At 40.9% G+C, this 18587-nt stretch overlaps 3 protein-coding genes across 6 annotated transcripts; 1 reads left to right on the top strand and 2 right to left on the bottom strand.

Annotated features, from left to right (window-relative positions):
- Positions 1-1154: 1154 nt before the first annotated feature.
- On the top strand, positions 1155-4344 carry LOC117246777 (troponin T, slow skeletal muscle-like). 2 transcript variants are annotated; one of them, XM_033610748.2, is made up of 12 exons: positions 1155-1186; positions 1298-1311; positions 1395-1421; positions 1789-1804; positions 1925-1982; positions 2088-2204; positions 2335-2412; positions 2658-2771; positions 2873-2982; positions 3563-3653; positions 3737-3777; positions 4054-4344. In XM_033610748.2, the coding sequence occupies exons 1-12, from the start codon at positions 1164-1166 to the stop codon at positions 4097-4099; spliced, it is 735 nt and encodes a 244-aa protein (XP_033466639.1). In that variant the 5' UTR covers positions 1155-1163; the 3' UTR covers positions 4100-4344. The 2 variants fall into 2 exon arrangements, with proteins under 2 accessions (XP_033466639.1, XP_033466638.1); XM_033610747.2 differs by having other exon boundaries at positions 1164-1186; positions 1786-1804.
- Positions 1875-10244, bottom strand: dnaaf3l (dynein axonemal assembly factor 3 like). Of its 3 annotated transcripts, XM_078163453.1 has the most exons (13): positions 10182-10244; positions 9758-9852; positions 7479-7585; positions 7285-7378; positions 7039-7193; positions 6756-6956; positions 6126-6248; positions 5916-6038; positions 5429-5579; positions 5013-5127; positions 4775-4849; positions 4355-4565; positions 1875-2377 (listed from the first exon to the last, which is right to left on the bottom strand). In XM_078163453.1, exons 2-12 carry the CDS (start codon positions 9837-9839, stop codon positions 4424-4426), a joined length of 1368 nt encoding a protein of 455 aa, XP_078019579.1. In that variant the 5' UTR covers positions 9840-9852; positions 10182-10244; the 3' UTR covers positions 1875-2377; positions 4355-4423. The 3 variants fall into 3 exon arrangements, with proteins under 3 accessions (XP_078019579.1, XP_078019578.1, XP_078019577.1); XM_078163452.1 differs by having other exon boundaries at positions 5429-6038; XM_078163451.1 differs by having other exon boundaries at positions 4422-4565; positions 5429-6038.
- Positions 10245-11516: 1272 nt separating this feature from the next.
- Positions 11517-17989, bottom strand: syt5b (synaptotagmin Vb). Its single transcript, XM_033610913.2, has 9 exons — positions 16693-17989; positions 15646-15855; positions 14005-14180; positions 13826-13924; positions 13526-13693; positions 13021-13188; positions 12820-12937; positions 12556-12689; positions 11517-12465 (listed from the first exon to the last, which is right to left on the bottom strand). Exons 2-9 carry the CDS (start codon positions 15848-15850, stop codon positions 12256-12258), a joined length of 1278 nt encoding a protein of 425 aa, XP_033466804.1. The 5' UTR covers positions 15851-15855; positions 16693-17989; the 3' UTR covers positions 11517-12255.
- Positions 17990-18587: the final 598 nt, after the last annotated feature.

Here is an 18587-nt window from a genome sequence, read left to right as displayed (position 1 = left end):
CACACATATGAGCAACTAGTTACACGACCCTACCCATCGACACAAGATCCATAGGCTGACCTGAAACTGCAAAACCTATGATAACCATTAGCTCTTCAAATAATTCAGTTAGGCAGCATGTTTCAAGTGATGATCTTGAGCAATTCGTAAATGTGAAACGAACATATTTTAAAATGAAGGTTGTTCAGGACATACAATTTAAACTAATATTTTTGTTTTGCTTATTCTTGTAATATTGAGCAGCACATCTCCACAGCTGACGCCTCGTATCCTCTTACGTATGTGTACGGAGACGAGCCAAGTCCGTCCATTCCTATGGGAATCTCTGTGCTATCTGATGCGCCTTTGAAACTCCCCCCCTTTGTAATATTTTGGTCTGGAATTTGTTGCGAGCAAAAAATTTTTGCGGTGAATTTCGGAGAGACTGTATGACAACGTGCTCACTTAGCTAACAGGCTGCTAACTGGCTAACAGCCTATTTCCTTAAATTAATTTGCCTGTGTTGGTTGTCAAGTGAGTTTGTCTGATTAAAAAGAACTTGTTTATCTAGTTGTATTCTGCTAGTCATATACATTTCCAAACGCATATTCCAAACTACTGGGTGGCGAGAAATGGATAAAATTAGCCCCTCCCCCACCCCTGAATCACCTGCTGGGTACCCACAAGTACCCAACCCGATGCAGCACTCTGTGCCAGCGTGGCAAAGCTGTAATGGTGCAGCATTACAGCAGTATTGTGGAATCTGTGTGAAAGGGGCATCATTTAACATTTGCTCAACAGAGACCCCTGTGGCCACAAGTGGCAACTACAAAACAATAGCACAATTAATTTCTGCTCATTTCCCAACACTTTCAAGTCAATAGCTTTGAAGGTGTCATCATTAGGTGACCTGACTGAGCTAAAATGTGTAACAGTGGCACAAAGAGAAAAGAGACATAAAGTCCAGCAAACAGATCAAGAAAGAAAAAGTTAAACAGCAATATCTATGCAGTAACGTTCGCTAACATTAGCCACCATAAGCAACCAGTCATACCAGACCAAATAAGGCTGTAGCGGCAACACTCCTCTGTATATTGGATGGAATGAGGCTGTGTTTTATTTTATACTTATATATGTATAACAGTATTTATTCTTATATTCATGGTTCTCTCTGCAGTGTCACCATGTCTGATTTAGAAGATCATGGGTGAGTCAATCCGCTCCTACCACTTCACTTATTTCTCATTTATAAACTTTTCTACCTTCACATTCAATGCACATAAGCTTCTGATATATCCTTTCAATTCTTTTTATTCAGAGGCCATCAGGATGGTAAGGACATTCACTCATTTATTCATTAAAGCAGTATTGCTTCTCTGAGCTCAATCACTGTGTCCTTTTTTTTCTTTCTCCAGAAGAAGATGAGGAGCAGGGAGAGGGAGGTGAGGCTGTGATGATGAACTGTGGTGATTTAAATGACCTTTCCTTAGAAGTAACACATTCACATACAGCAACCTGTCTGTGAAAGCGTCTGCACAGGAGAACCCTTGAAATGTAAATACTGATATACATCCTGTAATCCCTCCAGGATGTATCGTCAGGAGCATGGTAAACCACAACTTGAATTTACATTAAAACAGGAGCAGGAAACATTAAACCCTACCACGCAGTTACAGTATAAAAACTGCCTTTTTGCCTATAGAGTTAAACTTGTATTCAGTTATCTGTTGTGTTTTCAAATCGAACTCGTGTTATAAAAAATGATCTGATTCACTTTTATTTGTGGTCCTGGCTGCCATGTTAAAGAAGAACGCCCCAAATACAAGTAAGACAACATGGAAACACTTCATATAAAAAAACAGTGTCAGATATTACCACTGAATGCATCGCAAAGATGTAAAAATATCATTCCTTTATGTTCATATGCCCTCATGTTATTTTACAGGCCGGTCACACAGCTCGCTGCCCCTAAAATCCCTGAGGGGGAGAGGGTTGACTTTGATGTATGTCCCTTCAAGATTGTTGTTAATGGAACATTTATACACCATTACACCACCAAAACTAGCCATTAAATAATCTCAATGTGTGTATCCACTGGTGCCTGTTAGGACATCCACAGGAAAAGGATGGAGAAAGATCTTCTGGAGCTGCAGACTCTGATTGACGTCCATTTTGAGCAGAGGAAGAAAGAGGAGGAGGAGCTGATTGGACTCAAAGACAGGATTGTAATGTCTTTTCCCGTGTTGTTTTCCCAAATGTTTGTCCATGTGTTTGAGAGAGAGATTTGTAGTTCAGAATAACTGTGCTTACAGGTCCATGTGTTTAAGTCCAGTCAGTATGGTTTTTGTGTTACAGGAGAGCCGCCGGGCAGAAAGAGCTGAGCAGCAGCGTGTGAGGGCTGAAAAAGAACGGGACAGACAGACACGCATTGCGGTAACTAACATTGTATTACAATGTGTTGTTTAAGAATATAAGAAAATACATATTTTCCCTGTTATTGTCGAGCTATTTATCAGTCTAGATTGTTTTGGTGATGCCTGCCTTCTCTAAAAGCGCCAAAAAAACTGTCCCTTTAATCCATGCATGTCAATAATCCACTTAGATCAAAATATTTTGACCACACACACCATAAAAGAGCAACTTAAACTTCAGTAATCAGCTGTAGGTGACTCCCCCAGGAGGAGAGACAGAGAAAAGAAGATGAAGAGGCGAAGAAGAGGGCTGATGATGAGGCCAAGAAGAAGAAAGTGCTCTCCAACATGGGGGCTCACTTTGGAGGCTTCCTGGCTAAGGTCAGACTAATACATTTGTAGGCAGGTGTGTCACTGTACACTGCAAGACAGTTAGAGTTTATGAGCGTCTGATCCTCCTACAAAGTGTTTATTTCCTGCAGGCAGAGCAGAGGCGAGGCAAAAAGCAAACTGCGAGGGAAATCAAGAAGAAGACTCTGGCAGAGAGACGCAAGCCATTGGCCATTGAGACCCTGAGAGAGGACGGCCTGAGGTCAGTGTAAGGTCCATTAAAGACTGATGCTTTTTGACTGGTGTCTAAATGTTCATTACATTTGAAACCTTACTTAAACTCAAACCATGATGTTTTGCTCTTAACCTAACCCTGTGCTTTTGTTTCCCACGCCCGAGGAAGTAAACCTCAAGACAAAGTTTTTTTTACCTACGTTCTAAAGCCCAGTTCAGACCAAAGATTTGCGATGAGTTGAGTTGAAACAGGTGACTACTTGCAATGCGCCGCTCTCCATTCTAAAAACCTGCCAGTTCACACCAATGCAACTCGATGAGATGGTGTATCATCTCTATGCAACAACTCTCTGTACCACCGTTCTGATTTCCAGCTTTTCAGGCGTATTTTGTGGCTGAATATAATTTGTAACCTCTTCAAATATGAATGAGGATAGTGATAGTGAGACACGGGCTACAGTTGCATTTGTAGAAGTGATGAAACGGCATGTGTCTTAGACCATAGGAATAACATGTATACATTTTTAAAAAGGGTGTAGTTCCCCTTTCAGACTTTAGGTGGTGCATTTTTCTGTCACCTCAAGTTGTCAATGCTGCTGTGTTTTTAGAGAGAGAGCCAAGGAGATGTGGGAATGTATCTACGAGCTGGAGTCAGAGAAATTTGACCTGACTGAGAAAATGAGGAGACAGAAGTATGAGGTGAGCCATTTACCTGAAAATATACAAAACTAGTATTATAAAGACGGCTAACTTGTGACATCACAATTTGTTTCTTCCTCCAGATCAACGTTCTCCTGAACAGAATCACACATGCTCAGAAATTGTAAGTCACTCTGCTCATAACAGTTTGTCACAACACAACCTAGAACTTTTTAGAGAGCTACTTTGCATCGCCTATGCAAATAAACCACGGATGAACGGCCGCAGTCACATTAACAGGAAATGCCAAACTCACAGCTCTTTAACACTGGCCTCTCTATGTGCAGGATACATACATCTAAGATATAAAGTGATATATTCAGCCACACTTATTTATCATTTCTGTGTGGACTAGGACAATTCATGATCTACTGTGTATTTTTTTCTTGTCTCAATGCAGCAAAAAGGTCCATGGTAAGGGGAAGGTCGGAGGACGCTGGAAGTGAACTCATACAGGAGGCACAATGAAACAAGAAGATGGTTCACAAGTTTTAGGAGTTCTGCAGAGAGTTCTGCGTGGCATTTACTGAAATACATCCACTCGCAATTGCATCTGTAATTATTAAAATGCACGGATACATAAATTTAACATTCTTTCTCAGTGTCATTAAATTGGAGATGAAATCGTTTAGATGGTTTAGATGGTAAACGTCCAATATGAGAGAAAAATAAATTCAGATGTTGAAAATGAGCAGTATCACCTTGACTGTCATTCTGTTGCACACTGTGAAGGTAAAGCTGCTGAGAATGGGTGCAGAAATTAACCACCTTTACTTCCTCTGTGGTATGAAAACAGCATGGACGTCATCACTCTGCCCCTCACGCCACGGTTCAAATCCAGCCTCCAGAGCCATGCTCGCCACTTTCTTTGCAAAGCCTGCTTCTTGCTCTTTATTCAGATCCAAAATGTACCTGCAACACACATACAAATACAGCTTACATGCTACAACAGCATTAGAGTTATCATTAACTTTTTATCAGCGAGATATGCAGCAAACATGACAAAAATTCAGATACACAAAAGCAAACACTGCCTGTGAATAACATAGCATAGTCACTGTACTCTGGGTGACTGTATTGTCACCATGGTAACAAGCCCCTGTTACTATAAAAACCCTCACTTGGCCAACTCCACGACAAGCACAGCGTCTGGTGCTGCAATCTGTCTCATCATCGGGCCCAACTGGTGCGCGCAGCTTTAGACAGGGAGGGAAACAAAAACACAGAAATGAAACATGGTCAGCAGTTACAGCCATAGTCTGTGACTGGATCCTATTTTAGGCTACTATATCTATATTTAAGAGAATATGGATTATGTATTCAGTAGTGTGACCTATTAGAGAATTACAGAGCTCTAACCTGGCAGAGAAATAGATGGTGTTGAAGAAGTGGGAATATTTCTGTTTTTCTGGCAGTTTGTTAAGCGAGTCCATAGGCAGGAAGGTCACAGAGACTCCACTCAGACGCATCAAGTCTGAGGAGAATTTGAGAAAATTCAGCGCTAAAACCATCAAGTTTCACACACAGTTACTGTTTTCTGTGTGCTAAGCATCCAAACAAGCTTCAGAGGGATGAGACGTGATCTATCGCACACTGAAACGCTTAAAGACCCAGCTCCTGTTTACACTTCTTTAATGTATTCAAACACACTGAAACAAGAAATTATGCAATATAATTAAAGTCAATCTTTCCCCTCAGTCTGAACATTTTCATGCTGAGTCAAATGGCTTTTAATCTCACCTACGCGACACCGACAATCATTAAAAGCCATTTACCGTTAATGGTGACAGATTTTGGGTCAGCCTCTGGGGACGGGGACGGCTCCCCTGTCTCTGCGACTGACTGAGAAGTGGTGGGGCAGCCCCGTCTACTGGACAGCGACTGGAACAGTTCCTGGACAGTTGCAATGGAGATATCCTGGGCCGTCTGTGAGGAAAGGAAGGGACAGACATTTATATCAGTTTCTCCAGGAGGTTGTGGTCTTTTTTTTGTGATTGTTGCAGCCAAAATGCCTGGTTTGCATGTCCTCCTCGTGTCAGTGTGGGTTTTCTGTGGGTACTCCGGCTTCCTCCCACTGTCCAAAAACACACAGGTTAGATTAATTGGCGACTCTAAATTGCCCGTAGGTGTGAATGTGAGCGTGAATGGTTGTCTGTCTCTAAGCCCTGTGATAGTCTGGTGACCTGTCCAGGGTGTACCACGCCCCTCATCCAGTGTCAGCTGGGATAGGCTCCAGCACCCCCCCCCACCCCAAATATCTACCTTTATGTGTTGTCCATTCTGTGTCTTCAGCAGGCTCTTGTCATCAGTTTCGATGCCAAAGGAGAGGTAAGGGCTGGAAACAATGTCTCCCCAGTAGCCTCTGACTGCCACTTTGTCCCCTCTCTGTCCGGACACACAAAAAGTTCCTTCATGTCATGTTATTGCTGCATTGTGTAGAAACATTGTGCAGAAAAACAGACAAACACTCACCTGACTGAACACTCTTGAAGACAGCAAGCTTTGATTGGTTATTTGGTAGGCACCTTCCCTCATTTCAAACGCCAAACCCCGTTCTCTCCATCGTGCATATTGCTGTTTGTTGATGACGCCACACTGCAGATACAGAGAGCATCCATCCTTCAGTGGAACATATAAGCATCCAAATTTCTGTCCTTCTAAAACATAATTTCTTAGGGCAAATTTAGTGGACAAATATGAGAAAGCACTCAAATAATTCAAATAACTCATTTGGCTATTTATAAAACAAAACACACAATATAATTACTCATTCTTATTTCATTTATAACGCTACAACCATTTCATTGTATATTGTATATATTTCAGATTGTCTACTTTACTATTTTATTATTTATTTTATTTTATTTTATTGTCTACTTTAATATTTTATTTTATTTTATTTTATTTTAATGTCTACTTTAATATTTTATTTTATTTATTTCATTGTCTATTTTAGTATTTTATTTATATCTTCATCTTTATCTCGTTTCCATTCATGGTGTATTTCTATTTCTACTTTGCACAGAGCATTGGAACAAAAACAATTCCCCCCTGGGGATTAATAAAGTATTCTGAATCTGAATCTGAATCTGAATCAAATACCTCTTTCTCGTGAAGTTTCATTATAAGGTCCCAGTCGAAGCGCTCCTTCTTACAGTCATAGCATGTACCAAGGTGCTGCCTGACTCGATAATCCCAGACTTTGGACATTAAGATAGGTGCAGCACAAGTAGATGAAGACAATGAAGGCCGTGGCTGGATCCACAGCTTGAATATCCTGGCCAGCTCATCTCGCTCCTTGAACTGCAGAAATATTCAGAGAGTATGAAAGATCAATCATAACGTCTCACAGAAACACACAGTGTGGGCTTGTTTTACAAATCACCTTGAGAAGAGTCGTGTTCAGACAGGGGTGCGTGGCTGTCTCCACTGTTTCGGTAACAGCCAGAGAGAGCTGCGATGCTGCATGTCTCAGCGTCTCCTCTGTCTGACTGCGGATCTCACCGTTCCCAAACACCTCCAGGAACACCTCTGTCTTCTCTGGAAACACATATTACAGCTTTTAGGACACATTTATCTTTTTTCTTACTGAACATTTATAAAGCTGACAGTTTAACAAAATCCCCCCCACCATTCGTTCCCATGCTTTCCTTTGGCATCAGCGCCAGGTAGAGGAGCAACAGCTGTCTCGCCACCAACTCCATGCTGTTTTCTATCACCCACACCTGCAGGAGAGCAGAGAGAAGACGTCCACAGCTCACAGTAGTGTGTATCAATTTGTTTTCAGGGGGGTCAAATGACAGTTTAAGAGACTAAGAGGCTCACATGAAGACTTTCTTCATCCCGCAAACTAGAAATGGTCTTCAAAATATGTCGTGGATCTCCACTGCCAACCAATAAAATGTTGACATTCCTTTCATGTCTCACAGGGCCTGGGCAGAGAGAGAGAAAGCTTACAGTAGTTCCAATGCACCGCACATACACCACTTACTTTGTAGTCTTTACCTATACAGACTGAAAAAAATAATCATTTCATACATCCCCTACATATCTCCTGTGTTATTTCAATGTTACGGACAAATGGATTTTAAATGTATTTTATATTTTAAGTGTCAAATTTAAAGTACTCATTATCTTTTACTTAAGTAAAGGTAACAGTACCATAGTGTAAAAATACTCCATTACAAGTAAAAGTCTTGCATTCAAATCTTTAAGTAAAAGTACAAAAGTATTAACATCAAAGTATACATTTTTTTAGCATTGTTTGTTGGCTCATTGACTTTTTAACAAACTCGGGTCAGAGGGTCAGAGTTAACAGGACACTGTCCAGTACCTGAGTAATCACGCATCAAGATTTGTCCTGAAGTACGCAGAGGACACTGTTACTATAAGCCTTCTTCATGGATCAGAATATGATCAAGGCCCAGTACTGGACACATTTGTTAATTGGTGTGACCAGTCTTTCCTCCACATTAATGTGTCTAAGACCAGTGAGATGTTTATTGATTTTTGGAGGAGGCCCTGCCTTCCTGTGCCTTGTGTGATTAAGGGGGAGTCAGTGGCAGCAGTGCAGCAGTACAAGTATGTGGGCACTATCTTAGATGATAAGTTGAGCTTTGATGTGAACACTGACGGCATCTGTAAGAAGGCAAACCAACGCCTAGTCTTTTTAAGGAAGCTGAAGAGTTTTAAGTCTCTTCTTTCTTTTAGCATTGTCTGTTGGTTTGGTAATCTGACCTTTAAAAACAAGAACATGTTGGGAAAAGTTATGCTGTAAGATCACTGGTGTTACTTTAAATAACCTGCAGCATCTGTATGAAGAGAGGGTCACCTCTAAAGCTCGGTCTATTGTCTCAGACTCTCAACATCCCCTCCATGTTGAGTTTCAGATGCTTTCATCAGGGGGGAGGTTTTGTCTCCCTAAATATAGCACTTAGCGGTACAGATCATCCTTCGTCCTGTCTACTATCACTTATCTTAACCAGGAGTGACCACTAATGTCCATGATTTACCCCTGACAGTGTGTGAGACTGGATTCTGTGTGTAATGTATTGTACTGGGGCGGCATGGTGATGTGGTGGTTAGCACTCTCGCCTCACAGCAAGAGGGTTGCCGGTTCGATCCCGGGCGTGGGAGCCCTTCTGTGTGGAGTTTGCATGTTCTCCCTGTGTCAGCGTGGGTTCTCTCTGGGCACTCCGGCTTCCTCCCACAGTCCAAAGACATGCAGATTGGGGACTAGGTTAACTCTAAATTGTCCGTAGGTGTAAATGTGAGTGTGAATGGTTGTCTGTCTCTATGTGTCAGCCCTGCGATAGTCTGGTGACCTGTCCAGGGTGTACCCTGCCTCTCGCCCGATGTCAGCTGGGATAGGCTCCAGCCCCCCCGCGACCCTCAAGAGGATGAAGCGGTTAGAAGATGAATGAATGAATGTATTATACTGTCATTTCTGTTGTACTCGTGACTACTGTCTGTATCTCAAATTGCCCCTCAGGGACATCAAAGTTTTACTTTACCTTACCTCACCATTACCTTAAAGTACTGAAAATAGTAGTGGTCCTTATGCAGAATTTGGCCCATTACAGAGTAATATCTATTATAAAATTGGATTATAATTATCGATACATTAATGTGTTCATCACTTGAATGTTGCAGCTGGTAAAAGTGGAGCTCATTTTAATCTATATAAATACTCTGTAATTTATTAGTTGATTGCATTTTGTAATAATAATCACAATCTGTGAAGTAACTAGTAACTATAGCCATGAAAATAAATGTAGTGGCGTAAAAGTATATTTATATATATATATATATATATATATATATATATGTATGTATAAATTTGCCTCAAAGTTGGAGTGCAGTGGATGTGTAAGGTAGCAGAAAATAGAAGTATTTAAGTACCTCAAAGTTGTACTTAAGCACAATACTTGAGTAAATATACTTAGTTACTTTTTACCACTGATAATTGGATCCTTATTATCAGCATTAACTTGTGAGCACTGAGCAGCACTTTAAAATGTCCTAGTTGGTCGAGGTAAGGTTCATTTTTATCTGTTGCACGTGTGTAGGTGGACCACACATCCACGTGCACCTGCGGCTCTCACCCGTACTCAGCAGGTCGCGCGCAGGACTGAAGCCCCACCAGGTGATGCAGCCAGGGCCCTCTGAAGCCCGTCCACCACTCATCCTATAATGTGACCTAAAGAAAGACAAACCGAGCCGGACACCTGACTGTAAGTGTTTCACATCAACACTCAGTCAGAGTAAGTGTCATTATGTTTCTTTTACAGGAGTGTCAGTTGGCTAAGTGTTCACGAGACAGCTTAGCTTAGCACGACCGTTAACTAACGTTAGCTAACAGTAACGTTAACGTTACTCGGTCAAAGGAACATATAGTTAGCTTAACGTTATCAATGAAGCTGTTATTTGGGGGTAGAGACCCGTCTCTTACCTCAGTGTGGTGATAAATGTTCATAAGCTGTGACTAGATACTATCAACTAAAAGAAAGTATAGTGGAAAACACTCACCTCAAAGACTGAAAACTGAGAAAAGTTTACAGCAAACCGTCTGAACACAGAGTTTGGCTCCTGTTGCTAAGCAACAGTCTTTTAATATGGAGGGCAGGCGCCATCTAGTGGTAATAGGGCAGAATGTAAACTAGTAGTAGGCCATGTATACTCCTGTCTTTTGAGATTTTAAAATCAATAGATTATTATGGTGAAACACTGTTGGATAAAGGGTAAAATGGGGGAGATGCCCCTCTTAATGATTAAGTCAATTTACTGTAAAATTTAAAAATATTTGGATATGATTTTAGCATGTACAGGATGCATAAATTAACACACCAAGCATCAAATAGAGCTTGTTCATAAAAAACACGATACCAGGGGAGGGTCCCCCAGAACCCCTAGCAGAAGTCATAGCTTAACCCTGAATATCCTCAAATCTCAAAGCAACTACTTTTGTCTCTTGGTAAAGAGAGGTTGAAAGCAGGCAAGTGATTTATTACATATATTGATAAATGTTATCAACCTTTGTTTATTAACTGGTCCCTGGTCTTCTGTCATTTTGCAAAAGTGGCCTATGGGCAAAGCAAGCTGAGTGTCCCTGTTCTACCATGTTCTCAGAGTAACTTTACCCAACCCTGACCCATTAATGGATTATCTAGAAGCCTTTTAGCCTTTTATTCAGACTAATTGTTTTTATTTCAGGATGTCTTACTTGAGCTGAACTACAATGTGTTAGGTAATTCCAGATGATGAGCAATGGTAATAATATTTGCTAGTTAGCAATCTAATAATCCCAGCAAGCTGTTAAAACTACAAAACTATACTACTACTATATGCAGATATGAACTATATAAAGTTGTATGACTGTATACTAGACAATCCCCCTAAACTTAACTTTACATTTTTACATTAAAAGAGAAAAATCTTTTTTTTTTATTTCAAAATAAATTGAATGATTTATCCTCCATCATCATATAAAGTAAATATCACAGCTTTCTATGTACAACTTAATATAAATACATAGATCACTATTTTTCAGTGACAAACAATTTACATTAGTTCACCCTAAAATTATTCTGGTGGAATAAATCTTAAGAATGCAGCAACTCAGATAAAATGTCACCATTCACTAGAGTATAGCCATTCAATACATGTGTTGAGAGTAGATTTAGTGCCATATATTGATTAGGAGAGGAGTGGGGGCATCTTATCCCCATCCTACCCTGTACTATCAATAATACTTTTCTCTATCTAATAGTGTTTCAGGGTAACTTCAGTTTTTATTTAATTACTTTTATCAGTTTAACAGTAAGAACATAAACTAATTTAATTAGAGTAAGAGAAACATTGATGTGAAACTGTCCATTGTGAGTTTATTTGGATTTGAAAAGATCCAGAGCATTACAACAAGCATGTTTCAGGACTGCATACTGTGAAATGTAGAAGCTCTGCCACAGTGATCCTCAACTTACACCCCATGGGCCAAATCTGGCCTGCAATAGGGTGCCGGGTGGCTTGCTGACACCCCTGCATATACACCTGACCTGTGCAGAGATGCTGCAGCTGGATTTGTCTCTTGGCAAAGATACACGAGGACAGCAAATGTTGAGAGGTGGAAAGCAGGAAATTAATTTATTATATGTACTGATAAATGTTATTAATGTTTGTGTATTAACTGGTCCCTGGTCTTCTGTCATTTTGCAAGTGGCCCATGGGTAAAGCGCGTTGAGTGTCCCTGCTCGACCATGTTTTCAGAGTAACTTTTCAGAACACAGATTAACTCTGAAACTCTTTGTGCATCCAGATTTTACTAGACCCATGCATGAGCATACACACAAGATGAACATTTACAGATAAGTGTTTCCAATTTATACAAATACAAAGTGATATTGGTTTACAATACTGTCTAAGGTAACTGGGGGAAGCCAAGTAACAACCAAATATCAAAAAATGTCTGTACATCACACATGCACACACACATATTAAAATATCGTAAAAGAAACAAAATGGAAAACAGAACATGCAAATTGAGAAAACATCAGGATAAACAATAACACATCAGCAGTATTTGATAATCGAGCAAGGTGCGATTTTAACGAGGTTTTGCTTTGACTGCCGCGTCGACTTCTTCTTCTGGCAGAAGAGTGTGCCACTGAGCAACTGGACGCCTAGGGTTAGCGAGCATATCTGACCAGTGGCGCAGGCCGACCCCCGTAGCTCCATAACCCATGAAGGTTTTTCCAATGGGGTCATTGCTTCCAAGTTTGTCGTAGTCAAACACTGTGATGACGACTTGCACTTTCTGAGAGACATAGAAGAAAAATGTGTTTTCAAATCATCACCATCGTCTGTTACACCTCAAACTGATAAATAATATGAAGACACAGCCTACCTGTATCTGCTCAAAGGGGACGTCAAAGCTGAAACTCTCATTAAAGTAAGGATTGAGCGTGTTTTTCTTGACAGTCGTCTTTTTCTTCTTAATCCGCTTCCCATTTTGCTGCAGAACAATCTTCACATACGGATCTATGGAAGAGGGAAAGAACATGATATAGTCGTTTTGTTTGGCTATTTACTTCCTCCTGAGACTGAAGTTTTACAAGAAATTATGCAAATATCTGACAAAATGATAATAAGTGGTAGGAGGCTTGATTACCTGATAAACCACCAACATCCATTTTCTTCAGGTTCTTTGCCTCCATGATGTTCACGGTCAGTTTCCCAGCAGTTGGGACATATCGTAAAGAAATGCAAATATCGCCCAGTTTTTCTTGCTGAAAGGAAAATGTTATGGATTATCATCATGCCTCATCAAAGTAAATGACACAAGGTTTAATGAAAACACAATATATCATACCTCCTCCTTCTCACCACTCTCCAAGTCTCTCCATTGTTGCATTGGCTGTCCCAAATCAACGCTGTTCATGGGGATCTTTATCTCGCCGATCATATCGTGCTTGGAGAAACGGTCAAAGTCAAAAACTTGCAGCACCAAAGTCTTTCCGCCCAACTCTGCATACGGGATCTGCAAAGAGAGGTTATCGTAACATTAAGTTGAACAATAGGTGGAGGTAGATGGTAATTTTGTTTACATGTAACAAACGAAGAACATGTAGTACCAGGAGACGATTAAAAACATAGGGATACCTTGACAGACGCCATTCAGGGAATGAAAGACTAAAGACGAAGGGAAGTAGAGACATAGGCCAAACTTCTGCTTCATGAGGGTAAAAAAGAGACATGTCATCAACAACCTGGAGCACCAACACAAGCTGCGACAGAGACATAAAGACAAGAGAAAAAACAAACAAAACACAGACGAACATCAAGTCGACGAAGGCACGGCGTGAGGCACGAGGTACCTTGAAGATGAAAGTCTCGTTGAAAACGGGGCATAAGTTCTTGCGCTGAACTTTGGTCTCGTACTTCTTCTTTTTGTCTGGCAACAAAAAGACTTTGACATAGGGGTCTGAGGTTCCCCCCATGTCCATAGCTGCGAGGTCCTGAGCCTGAAGGATACCCACTATGAGCTTCAGAGGAGAGACAGCGAGTGTCAGAATGATCAGGCAAACGTTTAAGAGCGTAAAAATTCCTTCCTGGTTGTAATTTGTTGAGTCCTCATATGGAACTGATAGTGATTATTGTTTTCACACAGGACCTACCTGGGCATCTGTGAAGTTGTAGTCCAACGAGAACTCCAGCTTACCCAACTTTTCCTGTTCCTTCTCCTCTTCCTCTCCTTCCTTCTTCACCTCCCCCTCCTGCCAGATAAAAACATCAGTGACAATCTGCTGTAGATCAGGTAAGGTTACACGATGATGTGTTACTGGAAATGACATACCTTCTCTCCCGCCTCTCCTTCACCTTCCTTTTCCTTTTTGCGGCGACCTGCTTTCCTCTCCCTCACTTTCTTTGGCTTTTTCTTTTTTGCGAAGCATTTCTTGAAAAGGCAGAAGATGAAGCACGCCACCAAAACAAGGACCACCACAACGATGGCTGCTACCGCCCACACGGGGACTGCAAAATAAAAAGTAGGTGAATGTGAATATCTGTTAAATTCACACTAAAGATGTGATATGGAAAACTGAGCCCAAACAACAACAAAAACCCCAACAAAACAAACAAAAACATGTATCTGAATCAGATCTTTAAGTAGACTTCTTAACTTTTAAACACAGCCCACTGCAAAAGGAAGGATTTGTACAAGTCTTACACATTAGGATTTTCAAGAGGATATGTAACGTGTATATATACCAGCTGATAATAAGTGTATGCACATAAACTTTTTGGGCGTAATGCATAAAATCATCAAAAATAAAACATGATACTATTGTACCGTTGAAATAAAACATACTGCTTCTTATAATGTTTTTTGAAAGGTTCCTTAGAGCATTTCTTGGCTGTAAATTTTTTTAAGCACGTGTTTATCTAGGACAGCTTGCCGAGCATGAATGTGTGTTGTCAGCAACACCCTTCTCCACAATCAGATAATAACACACTCTAAGCAGGGAGTATCCCTGTGTAACCACACTCCCCAGCAGCACACTTCATCATTAAGTGCCTGACTCAAAGCACCTCAACAGTAGTTATTAATTGATGGGAAAAACAATTGTCACGCTCTTTCTCAGATTCTCAGTCATCCAGGTCATTGTTATCTAAGGTGCTATATCGAAGGCAAGTGGACTTGCTTGGGTTTCTTGAAGATGTTTCGTCTCTTGGGCCAGGCAATATATCAATATTATATTGACATCAGGATATGAGACTAGATATCTTAGATTTTGGATATCGTGATGTTGTCTTTTCCTGGTTTTAATGGCAGCATTACAGTAAAGTGATGTAATTTTCTGAACTTATCAAACTGTTTTAGCTGTTGTTTTTATTTGCTTAAATCCACTTTGACATGCCATGTTTGTTTGTACCCTCATTGCATCCATTGTTTTCAATGTAGATGCTCAGAAGGCGCACCGCATGTCTTGTGACGAGGAGCAACCAATCACAGGCAGTAGATATCTTGCTTTTCTTCTAGTCTATGATGAACATGGAGAAGTTGTTCATAATTTTAGTGCAGGGCCATCCAGAGCTTTACATCTGTCCCACAGACAACAGTTTAGGCCTTATACACGCCTGGAAGAAGATCAGCTCTGAACTCAGGATTTCTGGTTAGTAGGCTATGATACAGTGGTTGTTATGATTGCTTAGCAACTTAAGACGCAACCAGCCTCTATGCCCTTAAAAGTAGACACAGAGTATGCCCAAGAGAAGCACCCAGTGCCCAACATTGCAATTTCCAGCTCAATTAAAGACACGTAATGTGTCCTGGTCCTTGGGCATGATATCCAAAATCTCATTATGTAAATATATTGTAAAAGCACCAATCGTCAACCCTACAATATTGTTGCAGTATCGATATCGAGGTATGTGATCAAAAACATGATATTTGATTTCCTCCATATCACCCAGCTCTAGTCTAGAGGTGGCTTACTTGGCAGATGACCGAGTTCATTCATGAACTTCTCCTTCATGTGGTTGTAGTCGTGGCCGGGGTGATGTTCTGTATGCGAGTGCTCATGGTGTTCTGCATGGGAGTGCTCGTGGTGAGCCGGCTCTGTTGCTTCCTCCGACTCTGGTTCAGACGGCTCTGCAGCCCTCCGGGCCCGGACCCCGACCCCAACACTGGCCAACCTCATGTCAGCTGTCAAAACAGCAGAATCAGTGCAGTTACTGTTAGGTTTTTCATATTCTCTGTCATATTGGCTCCTATAGTGAGATTTAACACAACTTTGACTGTGCGCTGTGTAATCCCTATGTCCATGCGCTGCAGTACAGTTGGAGAGCATAGGACATCTCTAAGCCAGATGCTCAACATGGCTGACCCTAATCCCTCTGTTACTCTCATTCTCTGTCATCTCCCACCCCACCCCCCGCCCCACAACCCATGCCTGCACTCTCCCGTTTGTCCCATCCCCATTTTTCTACCGTCACTGTCTCTGCACGTAATAGGATTTAACTGTGGTGCTACAATATTAATCCAAAATCCCAGATTCCCAAAGCTTAAATAAATAGGGGTTGGTGTCCTCCCTCAATTTTCCTCCCTTGGAGTGTTTTCTGGGATGGGAACTGTTTATTAGGGCATTTCATAGGGAGAACAGTAGACCATAGTTAAAATCACAAGGGAACCTCCATCTTTTTATTAATAAATTTCATGGATATTAGTATTTGAAATGAGCAAAGTTTGAACATTAACATTTTTAGATTATAATGTACATGCTTTTCAAGATGTGGATGATGACTGAAAATAAAACATTAACGTCGTCTGTTCACATTTCTAGGCAACTCTTATCGGCTGTTTATTAGGAGGTGATGATTTTGTTCGAACGATAGTCATTCACATTAAAAGAAGAGCTAAGAGGCAAACCGGTCCTTTAAAGTTGGTATTGTCACAACCAAATCTGACTTTAAGAATTCTAGCTTTTTCTCAGCAGTTCATACTAAAAATAAATGTTTGTAATCCTATGCATTTTTATCTTACCTGTTGATTTGTTTCTTTAATTCCCTCGATATCCACAGAGCTTTTGGGGAACTTTTAGTTCAAAGTGTATTTGTTGCTTCCCAGTTGGCCCGTCGTAGCCCTCACACACCCATCGTTCCTCCGGTGTGCCGCTGACTCTAACTGCCAGGCTCCCTGCAACCCTTCCCATCAAAGCTATCGCTCTGGCAAATCACTAGAGCAGCGTTGTGATTTAATCCCCCCACCCCTCCTCCCGATATTAGAACTTTAACAACACATCTGTTGCTGTATGTCTCTGAACAAGACGGATAAACAGCAACAGTCATTTTTTCTTTTATCACGACTCCACTGTTAAAAATTTCCCACGTTGAACAATAAGGTTTATTGGGGAAGAGAAGCAACTGTTCATTAGACTGGTGAAGCATAGCAGTGGTGGTTGTGATCATCCATTAGATTGAAGAGATTGTAGTGCACCCGGCCCCTTACTAATCCCCTCAGCATAGCTTTCCTCACGGTCAATCGTCAATCTACCACCAACTTTCACTGAGAGTGGATACTCCATCCTTCCCATCCCTTGGCTTACCATTTTACTGTGCAAAACACACATCCGTATTTAGAGCACTGTGAACAGTAATCCTCAGGCATCCTGCCACGTGTTTGCACCGCTGCATCTGGAGATCTCAGTGGCTCCAATCCAGCATGCAACAGCCCACTCTATTAGAAAAATACCCCAGCTGCATAGGGAGACAAACTGGGAGAAAGCTAACACAACAAAAATGAATTCTGTTATTGCAGGGCTGTTGTACTTCGCTGAGTCTTGTCAACATGTGGCTTTTGTCATCCGTGACATCAGCTAATTGACAGGACTTATGTTTTTTTTTTGGAGGGCAGTCTTCTAGATTCAAAGTATATACAATAACACTAAAGACCATTTACTTACACTCTGTTTTGTACTAGACACTGTTGCTTTCTGTCATTGTATTTCCTCTTCATCTAAGAACTGATTAACAGAACAGATAACAAAAGTCAGACTTCTTTAACCTCTCAGTTTTCAGTCAGTGCAGCTAAAAATAACATGACAGTTTGCCACTTTGTTGGCACGCAGGTCGCAAATGAGCCATAATAGCAGGAATAATAACTATTTCAGACACTTGAACTTTTAAGCATCTTGCTGGCATATCTATAATCCTGCCAACTGTTTGTGTCCTTGTCTGAGAAACTACCAATAACTAGGCTATTTGGGATTTTTTTGGGCAGTACATATAAAAACTGAGCTTTTGATTACTTGATTACTTTGATTTGGACATGGCAAATAATCGTGGCAATAATTGACATGGCAAATGGACATGGCAAATAATCGTGGCAATAATCGTGGCAATAATCGAAGTAGGCCTAATTTTTGACACTGTGTCTCTTGAATGCCTGCTGCTTATAGTCTGGTATCTGGTCCCTTCCTTCATTAAAGCCCCGACCTCACCTGAGCGCGGTGGGGGTACATGCCAATTAACATACCATACACAGAAAATAAGAAAATACAGGCGGAGGGCAGAGTCTTCACAGAAAAATACACCACCACACACTTGTAGTGGATAAATGATGATTTAGAGGGATTACTTCTGTAGACTCTATACCTTGTTTTTTAGGAAAATGCTACATAGTATACCTTTAACTATTTTCCTTCAGTATTTTGGGTGTGATGTAGTGCTGTGTCTCAAGACTGCAACTTAAATTCTAAGGGAGCACCACTGTGATGCACTCTGTTGACGCACTTTTGTAACTGAATCTTATCTTGGCTGAAACATGTAATTTACTAAAAAGCAGCATGGACATTTTTAACCACAAGCTGTCTGGTAGCCTCATGTTAAACATTAAGCGTCCACCCAACAGTGACTAAGCAAAATCCCACTGTTATCTTT

The sequence above is a fragment of the Epinephelus lanceolatus genome, chromosome 21, assembly GCF_041903045.1.
Source record: "Epinephelus lanceolatus isolate andai-2023 chromosome 21, ASM4190304v1, whole genome shotgun sequence".
In the NCBI taxonomy this organism is placed as follows: domain Eukaryota; kingdom Metazoa; phylum Chordata; class Actinopteri; order Perciformes; family Serranidae; genus Epinephelus; species Epinephelus lanceolatus.
This window is presented reverse-complemented; position numbering and strand designations above follow the sequence as displayed.

Bases quoted from the DNA above. Each gene is read 5' to 3' on its own strand.
- dnaaf3l (XM_078163452.1), bottom strand. From the start codon at position 9,839: ATGAGTGGTGGACGGGCTTCAGAGGGCCCTGGCTGCATCACCTGGTGG. The intron at 7,379-7,478 runs GTGAGCCTCTTA...GCTCTCCTGCAG, and splicing joins GGGATGAAGAAAGTCTTCAT to GTGTGGGTGATAGAAAACAG. The intron at 7,194-7,284 runs GTGGGGGGGATT...ATGTGTTTCCAG, and splicing joins GGAAAGCATGGGAACGAATG to AGAAGACAGAGGTGTTCCTG.
- LOC117246777 (XM_033610747.2), top strand. From the start codon at position 1,164: ATGTCTGATTTAGAAGATCATGG. The intron at 2,413-2,657 runs GTAACTAACATT...TGACTCCCCCAG, and splicing joins ACAGACAGACACGCATTGCG to GAGGAGAGACAGAGAAAAGA. The intron at 2,983-3,562 runs GTCAGTGTAAGG...CTGTGTTTTTAG, and splicing joins CTGAGAGAGGACGGCCTGAG to AGAGAGAGCCAAGGAGATGT.
- syt5b (XM_033610913.2), bottom strand. From the start codon at position 15,850: ATGAGGTTGGCCAGTGTTGGGGTCGGGGTCCGGGCCCGGAGGGCTGCA. The intron at 12,938-13,020 runs GTATGATATATT...TTTTCCTTTCAG, and splicing joins AGAGTGGTGAGAAGGAGGAG to CAAGAAAAACTGGGCGATAT. The intron at 12,466-12,555 runs GTAGGCTGTGTC...TATGTCTCTCAG, and splicing joins TCCCCTTTGAGCAGATACAG to AAAGTGCAAGTCGTCATCAC.